The sequence below is a fragment of the Falco cherrug genome, chromosome Z (assembly GCF_023634085.1).
Source record: "Falco cherrug isolate bFalChe1 chromosome Z, bFalChe1.pri, whole genome shotgun sequence".
In the NCBI taxonomy this organism is placed as follows: Eukaryota; Metazoa; Chordata; class Aves; order Falconiformes; family Falconidae; genus Falco; species Falco cherrug.
In genome coordinates, this window is record NC_073720.1 from 56,148,459 (window position 1) to 56,160,474 (window position 12,016).

General features: G+C 38.6%; 1 protein-coding gene across 2 annotated transcripts in view; it reads right to left on the bottom strand.

The window, feature by feature from the left end:
- RNF38 (ring finger protein 38) overlaps positions 1-12,016 on the bottom strand; it is a 112,146-nt gene that overhangs the window by 9,583 nt on the left and 90,547 nt on the right. For both annotated transcript variants that reach the window (XM_055699668.1, XM_055699669.1), the window contains 5 exons: positions 8,535-8,705; positions 6,557-6,718; positions 3,404-3,510; positions 1,735-1,819; positions 133-254 (listed from right to left, as the gene is read on the bottom strand). In XM_055699668.1, the coding sequence (XP_055555643.1) occupies positions 133-254; positions 1,735-1,819; positions 3,404-3,510; positions 6,557-6,718; positions 8,535-8,705 (647 nt within the window). The remainder of the gene's footprint in view (positions 1-132; positions 255-1,734; positions 1,820-3,403; positions 3,511-6,556; positions 6,719-8,534; positions 8,706-12,016) is intronic.

Here is a 12,016-nt window from a genome sequence, read left to right on the forward strand (position 1 = left end):
GAAACCCAAGGAAAAAAAAAAGAAAATTAAATTGTTTAAAGCCCTTCTGGCCTAGCTAAGGCTGCAAGTTAAAAGAAATGAAAATACAGTCACCTAAATTATGGGCCTTTGAAAAGAGACCAATGTACTTACAATGTCTGTTCTGACTGGTGGTTGTTTGGATTGAACCTGTAGGATGGAAGCTGTTCAATGTCCGCCTTTGTCAGTCCTCGTGGTTTGGCTTCTCCCAGACGTTCTGCCAAATTCAGCAGTGCCTGCAAAACATGGAAACTGGACATTTAGAAATTCACTGCTCAAAGAGGCCCTGGTTCCGTTAGAGGTGGGGCTTCCATTACACCTCACCACCCCAGCTGGAAGCACAAAACACCCTTCAATTAAGAAATGTTTAGAACCTTAGTTAAACCCCTTTCAACACAAGCCCCATGGAAAGTCTTTCAGAGTTCAGCCATCCTTCTAATTATGCAAAATGTTCTCTTTGTGATTTCAAAACCTCCAGGACCCAACTTCCAATCAGTCCTGTGGCTGCATGCACAGCTTGGTAAGTATTTTGTTTCTGAAGAATCCTTTCACCCTGCTATGAAATTAATAGTGCTGGTAACCACAAAAAATCGTCAACAGATTTGCTTTCTAACAATATGTGAGTCTGGTCTTGTGAGAGAAACCAAGAATTTAATGGGACAGGTTCCGATTCCCACTCCACGTCTTGGGCTAGCTGACTTGAAATACGGAGATTTTATCCTCAGTCTGGAAAACAAATACATACCATCAAACTGTAAGCACTTTTTTTTTTGCTAATTTTTATGTTAATTTTCTGTAAGCCAAGCATTGCAACTAAAAGCCTCTCATGTAAATAACTTACACTGTCACATATGTAACTAATTTACACTGTCACATATGTAACTTACACTCCTTCACAAGGGAGTATCACTATAAATGTCATAGAGAATCAAGGCATAGCTGCAAATGGTACCGATTACAAGAGATTTCTAGTATTGTCAAAGCTAGGGTTCAAATTCTCAGAAATAAGACGATGCTTCTTCTGAACTAGCACAGAAATCATTACAGAAGTTCTCACTGTTAAACTGAAAATGTGCAACTATACAGAGCTCTTAAGCAGAGCACAGGCAGAAGTGCAAAAGTAAACGTTGATGATGACTGTCTGAAGAGAAATCAAATGGAATCCATTAGTCTCAGAACCAGTAAAGACACAACAGCTAGAACTGCCCCGTAATTATCAAGGATATTTAAGAGGGTTCTACATCTATAGATGTGAATTACTGTACCCTCCAGAGGGCCAAGAAGAAAAGGCAGTAAGGCAGTTTTATAAACAATACATTTAGACTAATTATTCCTATGAAATTAACACTATCCTGCAAAGTTATGCACATATAACCAGTAACTTACTCTGTTCTTTTGAAAGCGCTTAATTTGTTTGATATTTAAAATCAATTAAATTCAAAAGGAGAAGAGTTAACATGTAGAATATAAAAGCAGAACAATCTAGTGATTACTAGCCTAGGATTCTAGGAAAAAGCAACAGACAATAAAGCTAAGCACTTCTAATATCCAGCGTTGCAAAAAAAATCTACAAGAATTGTTTCTGGATTCTGTCTTCACAGTCATTACATTTATTTGAGAGCCAAAAGCAGGATTAAAAGCAAAATATAATAAAATTTTATCTTTTGCTTGAGCTAACATCTGTTCTTTAAAGGTAGTTGTAGTTCACACACCAACCTCATAGTTTTCTACCTCTCCATCTTCCACATCCAACTCAAAGCTGAAAGCTGGTCCAACTGCAGGTGGCACTGGGAGCATTGATCTACCACGAGAGCAAACAATGATAAGGTTCAGCATCTTGCTGAAGGAAAGCACAGAAACATCTGGCAGAGGTAAAGTTACCTTACTGACCCCTCTCAAATCAACAAGTTGTCAGAACTGGTAAAAATGTTAAGTCTGGAGTCAAGAATAGACATTTGAAGTGAAAGAGTCAAAGGAAAAAGCTACTTTTGCCACTTTTTTATATTGGCAGTGCTGCCTTTTGCACGCATGTCTCAAATGATACTTCCAACCAGGCTCAGCACTATTACAAAAACGAATCTCTTGATTACCATAGATTATGGAGAGCTAAAATTGACAATGAATTGACATTCTGGTTTTAAATATGTTTTACTTCTTTAAGGGGATAAAATATCAACAAAGAAAAGGAACCCTAAGTTCTTTTAGCTCTCAAATACAAAAGTCTTGAAACTTTTGCTAAGCCTAAAACACATAATGAAGATAAAACAGGATATGCCACTGGACCAACTTCCATACTGAAGGCAAGCACAAACTCACTTTCTCACATACTGTGATGCTGGTTAAAGCAGAATCTCCTCAGACAGAGAGAGAAGAGAGATGTTTTTCTGTTTCTATATTCAACAAGTGTTTTTAACCCCCCCCACAAGATAGTACTATGAGTCCAAACTTTATGCACATTGAAATCACAAATTGAGAGTACTAATATGTACTAAAATTCTACTGAGGTCATCAGGAATTACTGTGCCACATTGTGTCCTCAATGGACAGGCAAGAAGCTATGACATTATTCTGACTGTAAGATGCAAAGTTGAACAACTTCAATGGATCAGATATCTGGTGCCACTTCCATGCCACGTCTGAAATTGCACAGAGAGAAACTACAGAACTGGTGTCAGTGTCTCCTTGTCAATGTCACATTCGCCCCCAGAAAATAATTTCTGTTTTCCAATCATTTTGTATGTATTTCCAAAACAGATCATAGAAGAGTAATAAATCTCATGTCATATACCCAAACACCCCTACAGAGAGTCTACCATAGCACACTACAGATAATTCCTGAACATTACTTGTCCCACACCTTTTCCAGAAACAGCTAATCAGAGGCAGAACAGAAATTCAACAGCTGTAACAGATTAGCAGTTCAGCCAATAAAGAGTAACACATCATGAGTAACACATCACAGAGAGCTCCCACCTTTGTGCTTCATAATTAAGAACAAAACCAAATGAATTTATTCCGTAAGTGAAGACTCCTAGGACTTTATCCTACAGTGTAACCATGCCTCTGTAAGAGTATCAAAGAACCAAGTTTTAAAATTTGTTGAAGATTTTACAAAGAGTTCAGAAACAAGAGGCTACTGTGCCTCAAAACACCTACAAAACTACATTGGACAAAATTGTTCACTTACATTTTTCCTTGCTCAGGGGTGTCTGTTATTCAAAATAGGCTGAAAAATTTACACAGAAATGGAAGTTTTCCTCCTCTCTGGGAGAGCTGAACTATGTCTGTTCTGTGGTAGAGTCCAACCATTAAAAGTGCCAAGACTCTTGTTGAAAGTCATGTGACTTCAATAGCCTAGATGGAAGCAAATGTACTTTGAACTTACAGCACATAAGGTAATAGGCTGGGATGGTAAGGGTGTGGTGGTATTGGCTGCTGTGATCGGTATCTGCTGCGCCCTGTGAGTCTTCGAGGCATAAAAGGTGGGTAAGGCTGCAAGAAAGAAGAAAATAAGCTTCAACTGGAACTTGTGGAACTGGAACTTGTGTCCAGTTCTGGGGTCCTCAGCACCAAGACAGACATGGACATACTGGAGAGAGTCCAACGAAGGGCCACTAAGATGGGACTGGAAGCATCTCACGTATGAGGAAAGGCTGAGCAAGCTGGGACTGTTCAGTCTGGAGAAGAGAAGGCTCAGGGGGGATGTTATCAGTGTATATAAATACCCGAAGGGAGGGTGCAAAGAAGACGGAGCCAGGCTCTTTTCAGTGGTGCCCAGTGACAAGACCAGAGGCAATGGGCACAAACTGAAACACAGGAGGCTCCGTCTGAACATCAGGAAACACTTCTTTACTCTGTAAGGGTGACTGAGCACTGACACAGGTTGCCCAGAGAAGTGGCAGAGTCTCCATCCTTGGAGATCTCAAAAGCTGACTGGACATGGTCCTGGGCAACCGGCTTTAGGTGGCCCTGCTTGAGCAGGGGGGTTGGACCAGATGACCTCCCTTCCAACCTCATCCAGTCTGTGATTCAACATTTTTTTTCTTAAGAATAAAATAAAATTAAATCTGAATATTGAAATCCACTTTCAATAAAACATTAAAAAAAAAATCCAGCCTCTGCTCAAATCCAAAAGGACTTCAGCCTCAATTTGAAACAACTCCCACCAATAACACACAATCATACCATTCCACGTGAAAATGTGGTAACACACAACAGAAATCCTCGCAAGCTCTTGTGTGCTTAGTCTACATGCAGGCTGGTTTGGGAAACAGGACTTGAACTGTTGACTCTCTTGTGAATACAAAAGCCCAGGCTTTAAGCCAGGAGCTATTATGCAGGTTTGTGCACAAGTGGCTGAGTAAAGAAGCCTTTAAAAAAAAAAAAAAAAAAAAGTCTTGTAGACTTTTTTAAAAAAAATTTAGAAAAAAACCAAACCCTGTAAGCAGTGATGTATATTTACATTTATGTTAAAGAAGGATTGAAGCCTTTCAAGTGTACACAAAGAGTTTAATCAATACAATTTCACAGCTGGACAGTGCCTAGAGAGACAGTCAAGCCTAAAGCTTCAATGTATTCTTTCCATGGGTAAATCAGGGCTTTTTTGTCACACTTTTTTAATTTGTATGCTAAGCTCTTCACTGGTATATTTAAGTTTTCATTATAATTGCTCAAAATTTCCTTGCATTACCTACTAAAATGGGGATATATATGTAAAAAAATTATCACCTAAATGCAAACTATGTTTTTCCAGAAATATTCAAATATTATTTTTAATTAAGTTTTAAAACTGAAATTCACATATTACTATTGAATTCATATTTGAAGGCCTTGAGAATTGTTTTTGAAACAAAGAACACTCCATGTCTTTACTAACATGTTTTTCTTCTTCTATGTTTGGACTTAAAAAAAAAACCCGCAAAAGCCCAACACCACCAATGACTAACCTAAAACTCCCTAACTTTGTAATGGAAACATTATTAATAGATAGCCATGGCCTTACATAAAATCTACATATGAATATAAAAACAAATATAAAAAGATCCAGGATCTTTTTCTTGAAAGTAAGATCTCAAACTAGACGTAGCAAATATTAATTTTACTGCCTTGTGAATTCTGCAGACCAAAAATATAATTAGAAACTGTTGCGTTCACTGAATAAAAGAGAATCAGCCATTCCATCATAATTCTAATATAAATAAAATTTTATAAGGATTTAGGATTGCTTTATAGAAGACCATATGATTAATTGTAATACATCTCTATTCTACTTCTCAGCAATACACAACCCAGAACTGAAGCATCAGATAAAAAATGCTGTATCATCTGCAAAAAATGGCATTTTATTCTTTAAAGACCGAACTTGGAAATCAAGAAAGCCTCACTCCAACCAAAATTTCTGTGATTAGACTGTAATTAATCTAACAAGCATACTGAACAAAATACGAGCGGTTTATGGAAATTTAAGTGTCTTTGTCTCCAGAGTGACTTAGACTGACTGAAAACTTCACTAAAAATCTGTACACCTTTAGCTTAACAAAGCGCTGATTATTTTTTGTTTTAATCGTAGAGACTTATTTAAACCTTTATAAAAACCGCAGCAAGCATTTAACTAGGCTGTGTGATTTCAAGGAGATTAATTAAAAAGTTATCCATACACTTTGTAGCCACAGGGCCTAAAATTATATTCTCATGTAAAATCTGAAGTAACAATATGCCTCTAAAACCTTCTGTCAACTTGATGCACAGGTCAAACATTAAAAAAATGCAGAGCCTATACTTGACTTCTAGTTATTTCTTTAAGCATTACATAGGCAGGAGAGGTGGTTTTTATTAAAAAAAGAAAACAACAAACAACCCACACAAAACAACAACAAAACCATCTCAGGAGTAATATAATTGCAGACTGAAGTGCACCATGGAGATCCTAGAAGTAGCACAGACACTGGACACACCACCGAAGCACAAAATTCAGCACAGACTTTATCCTGCACCAGGTTCTTTCATGCTGCTACAGTTGAACTGCCTGTAGATCCCCAGAAAGCTGGCTTAAAGCAATCTTGGCTGTCTTTGTAACATGGTGCAGTCTAAATTACGGAAGCTTTCTATACAACTGCTTGCCTGCAAATGGCAAACACTCTGAAGAAGAACTATTTCTGAAACATTCTAGCTTTCCTGACTCATGGAAACTCAACATACAATGAAAATCAGCTAAAAGTGAGAGCAGCTTTTAAAAACTGTACTAATTAGTTTCTGCAGTAGAAGCCCTGGGCTGTGTGGCAACGTGGAATGCTTTCTAAGTACCTGTTATGACACTGCAGGTAATGTTACCTGAATTCATTTGCTGGTATCATTAAGCTACCCTTAACTTGATGAAAACAAGCTTAAAGAAAATACCACAGTATGAAGCTATAGCAAATAACGGAAAACAACTGTAAAAAGTGCCACTTTTAAATAAAATGTACTACAGAATAAAGATCAAGAATGTTAATGCATGTTAAAGCATGAATGAGAATATAGCACAGAAAACAATACTTACTACACCAAATGACACCTCCTGGTGTAAAGTATCGTGGGTTAAGAATTGGAGAGGAGCTGAGGGAGGCAATGTTGGTGGATGGGCTGAGGGAGGGTATGTAAAACTTCCTACAGGAAGATGTTCTCCAAGCAGTTCTACTTCATTTTCTATCCTTTGAAGTGGCTACGATTAAAAAAAAGAAAAAAAAAAAAAAAGGAAAAAAGAAAGAAAGGGGAAAAAAAAGAGAGAAAGAGAGGCTTTGCTGCAATAATAGAGATGTAATTTCTTCCCAATAAATAACTGCAATCCCAGTTGTATATTCTGAGCTGCTGTGGTCAATTTTATAGGGTAAAAAAGAAATTTAAAATATTACAGGTATAATTGTATTCAGTTTCACATAGTAACTCTGTGAACAATTCCTGTGTCATTAACACTACCAAAAAGCAAAGACAACACTACACATGATATAAATTCACCTTTTCCAGCTAGCCATGCTTATAGACCAGGAATTTATGCGATCTAGCAAATATAGGAGTGGCTGTAATTTCCTGTGTCTTGCATTTTTCAGGACAAATATTTGCTTCCTTCTTGCCAGGCTGCTCTCACTGTATAACTATGCGAGAGAAAAAAATAAACAACCATAGACAAGAACTGAAATTGTGCCACAAAATCTGAAAAGTGGAGAGGAAACATGGCAACTCCAGTGGATTACACTGCAAATGATACTCAGTAATCAAGCAGATGCTTCCTAGGAGGGTCACGCAAGCAGTCCTACCAAGAATACACAGTCCAGAGGCTTCAGAAGCATGAGATTCCAGTTGTGTATTGTAATCTAGTCAACTGCAGCACCTCAGTCAGGCCCAAAAGTGCTCAAAAAATAACCAGTAATTGTCACTGTTTCATTAATACACCCTTCTGCTCCTGACACTGAATTCTACCATTTCACGTAAATTCAGCTAAGGAAGGCACCTTGTGGAATGAAAGGAGTATTGTTTCCCTGTTATGCAGAGCAAACTTTAAACACAAGGTATTCTTAAACCACCAAGATACAAGATTTTTGCCAGAGCTGAAAGCTGACAGGCAAGCCTAGTCAACAACCTAGGTAAGCAACCCAAGCACGTATGTTTTCTAAAAGGGAAGTCTTATAAAGATTATGCCTGAAAACTGTATTTTCCCAGCTGTTCTTCCATCACCATAACAAACTGACTACAACCCTATCGACAGCTGAGACACTGCATGGGGAAGTCTCAGTATTTGTTAGGCAAAAATGAAGCCGTTCCCTGTTTCTGCATTAGTGAAATTGCAAACAAATGGACATGAGTGTGCAGATAACCCTACAGTAAGAGCTGTAGACCAGAACTGAAATACTGATTTCCCCTCGAATCCAAAACAGGGTCACGTTTTCCCATGCTTGCATAGTCCCTATCACTAAGCCAAGTCTGCTTAAGCAGAAGGCATCAGTAACTTTCGCTGGGGGGGTGGGCTGAAGAAAGGGAGACTGTAGGCTCCTGAATATATCTGGATGACCTAAGGTCATTATGTACTGGGAAATGCATGGGTCATTTAAAAATTAACTGAGAAATAACAGAAAGGAACATGTAAGGGAAGTAACGCTCTGTGCTTCCTTCTCTCTCTGCTAAGCCTTCCTCTGAGATCACTACTGCACTGCACAACCCCCTCTGGATTCTCTTCCGCTTCCTGTGAAAGAAATACCTTAAGGAATAGTTGGTGAAGCAAATATACATCTTTCTGACAGAAGTAAAGGCCTATGGAGAAACCGCACAGACAACAGCTGATGAAATCTGAAGAGAAACATGGTGAACTTAAAAATTACTTTTTCATCTTCATGCTAAGTGGTTACAGACTTCCTAAAGAAATTTAAGTGCAAAAACCTATTACTTTAAACAACATCCTTCTGTTTCCTCAATCAGGCATCAGCGCTATTTGCCCATCCAGCCCCACCAATTCTATGGAGAGGGGGGTAAGAAGCATTACTTACCGACCGCGACTGCTGTGCTTGGAAAGGAACAAACTGTCCTGGAGGAGGCAAGTGAGGAGGGTGGTGTGGAGAGATATGAGGCGGATGCAAAAGGAATGGGTCACTAGAAATGAGAGGTGGAAATGCTGCATATGGTACAGGTAGATGTTGGACTGAGCACGCCTGAAGCATCTGAAATAAAATGAAAACAAGATTATTTTTGTCTCTAGCACGAACATTCCCTATAAAACATTCTACACTTATTGTGGAAAGATACCATTAAAACAAAGCAGTTCTCTTGCCTCCTTGGAAAACCCTCCAAAACACACATAAATAGTAACTCACTCAAAGACAAGAAACAAGTGATTACTATAACAGGCTCTAAAAATACCAGTGTGACATCTGCTAGGTTCAAAGTAGCTCTCAGTTCTCATGAGGTCAGTGGGACTTTGGGTTTTCAGTATTCCAGATTAGACAGATTCTGAAGTGATGAGCAGATACATTTATCCTAGTTAATTTTGGTTTTCCCACATATTACATTCAAAACAAGATGTCAAAGCAATGGTCTTACAACCATTTTAAGCTGTAGATGGAGCTGAGGGACTCCAAGCTGTCAGACTGTGCCTTCAGACCTCTGCTGCCTCATATGCTAAGAATCATTCACAAGCTCTGCTCAGTTCTGCACTTTGAGGGGAGCCCCATGTTCTGATGAAAGCTCCCTAAGTGACAGCTGCTGTGGGAAGTAGCTCCTTTTCTCTCCTCTTTGAAATGCCTCACACAAAAGCAACATGGGGCACTGAAGTTTAAACACTGAAGTGATGAAGGCACTGCAGGGGAGGCAGGAATGTGCTCTGTGGAAGTGTTCAGTCTTACTTCCAACTCTAGATGTGAAACAGGAAGAAAACCTGCATTCTCTTTTTCTTGATCTTTAATCCAGCATCAGAATTTCAAGCATTTCTGTTACAATTCTGAAATTAAAAGACCAATTAATAAGATACTTGTTATCAAATCACATTTTACAAAGAAAGAGGACCCAGTTCTGATCTTTCACTTTTTCTTCTTTTTAGTCGTGTCACACAACATACATTGTGCATACGGACTATAATGGCATAAAATGGTAGAGACATCTAGTTTAAGAGCAGATTACAGTAGTGGAGGTAGAACTATCACCTCAATTTGGGATAGCTGACTGTGAGCATGACCGAAACTGTGAGCATGACCAAACATAAATCTTTACATACACTGAAACAGTAGCAGATTAATTTGATGTGACTATTTTTTCTTAAACGCTATTCACACTCAGCTACATTATTTTTCTAAAAAAGAAATACAACAAACAAGTATTTCTATTATTAAAATACATTTTTAATTTTATTTTGCTAAATTGAAAACTGTTCTCTGAAATAGCTGAAGATAAATTTGCAGGTAGAACTTCACATAGCGTTCTTTAAAAGAGGAGGCATTTTGGGGAACGTATTAAAATAGGTTTTGATCCCAAGATTCTGTATGATACCATAAGATTCTGTAAGATTACCATAGCTCCAGTGTACGTTTGGAATGATCTGCGCTATGCCCATGGCAGTTTTAAAGTTAGAGCAAATGAGGCTACATTATCTTTAAAGTGGAAAGAAATTAAAACTGCCTGTTTATTCTTTCAGGCTTTTTGGAAACTTTTGTTGTCTGAACATGTTCTTCCAAGAAATTCTGAAACTGATGAAGGTACTTAATAAGTGACATTTGCTTATTTTATAGTTACAGACGTAGCAGGAGAGACAAATATTACCAAAGTAACAGAAGAATACTGGGAAGCTCACAGATGAAGCTGGTGAGCAAAGCAAACACGCTGGAGGGTAGGGCTACCTTTCAGATGTACTTTGATAGGGTGCAGAAACTGGCTGACAGGAACCATGTGAAGTTCAGCAAAGGCAGATGTGAAGTCTGGCACTAGGAGAGAGTAACACCATGGAGCAGGACATTTTGAAACTGACAGATTGCTGAGCAGATTTGCAGAAAAAAACAGTTGGGTTCTGGTGGACATGTCAAACAGGAGTACAAAAGCCACAGTGTACTGCTGCAGTCAAAAAGCCATACTGCATGCTGGGCTGCATTACTGAGAATGTAGCTAGTGGTCCGTTGATGCGATTCTGTCCCTCTGCTTGGAACTTGGGAGCCTGTATCAAGTCCTGTGTCCAGTTTTGTCTTCCCCAATGCCAAAGAAAGACACTGACATACTCGAAATGAGTCCAGTGGAAGACAACAAGATGACCAGGAGCTAGAAGCACACTACATAAAAGAGGATGCAGAACTGGATTTGCTCTGCCTTAAAAAGAAAAAACTAAGCGAAGACTTCACCACTATCTTCAGCTGCATTATTAGAGTAGATAGGCAGAACCTGACTCTTCCTCAAGGGGCAAAGTGAACGGACAAGGACCAACAGGACCAAGTTGCAGCAAAGAAAATTCAACCAGATAGAAGAAATTTTTCACAATGGCAGTTAAACACCAGAGTTAAAATCCTTATATCTGTCTGGATTTCCCTAAGTCCCAATATAGTTTTAGCTTTTTTTCTGTTGCTGTTTTTTACAACATGTTCCTTTCTTGCATTGCTGAATTTACTATGCAAGTGTTCTTCCAGTCTCTGTGCTTTGCTCCACTAACACTACCACTAAATAGAAGAAAAAAGTTGTGTCTCATCCTGCCTCAGGCATACACACTGACTCATCTAGCAGTTTTCACCAGTCTGAAAGGTAAAGGGAAATACTGCCCACAAATACTCCAGACTGGCCAGCAGTATGCTGCAGACCTTGTTGTCTCTCATGGGCATAAATGGTACCTGGACAAGACGAATGCAAATTACCCTCACTCTTCAATGAGCAGCTTAAAGAAACACGTGGCCACATCTAGGATTTTATTTCAGTGTCACAGGTTTGCTCATACATACCCTCAGGTCACAGAATGTGCAACAGAAAAAGTTACACACTGCAGACAAATGCAGTGCTGGGAAAGACCAGTGTTTATACCAACATTATAAACAGTTACTGGACATCACATATAATATTTATGTATGATATTACAGATCTATACTAGAAAAAGGTGGGGGGAAAAAAGCTGTGACTCTTCCAGCATGTCCTGCAACCTTGATCTGTACAGCTGAAACTTCTTGGGGTACAATTCTTCAGCTCTGGTGCCTGTTAACACGTAATGATGAAATTTCCACAGAATGGTAGCATCTGAATGTTATGACCTGGAAAGTGGTATCTCCAAGCTGATACACAAAGATTTCTGAGAAAACAGTTTATTTTTTTTTTCAAATTTAAAGCTGGCAAATTAGCCAGTCAAGGCACTTCATTTTACTCTCAGAAAGGCACAGACAGACATCATTATTAAAGAATATTTTGATACATTTTATGACATTTTGAGACAGAAGTACCCTTCTCAGCTTTCGGTGATCTTTCTTCTGAGAATTAGTAAGAACCTGAAAATTAACTTTGGAATATCAGACCT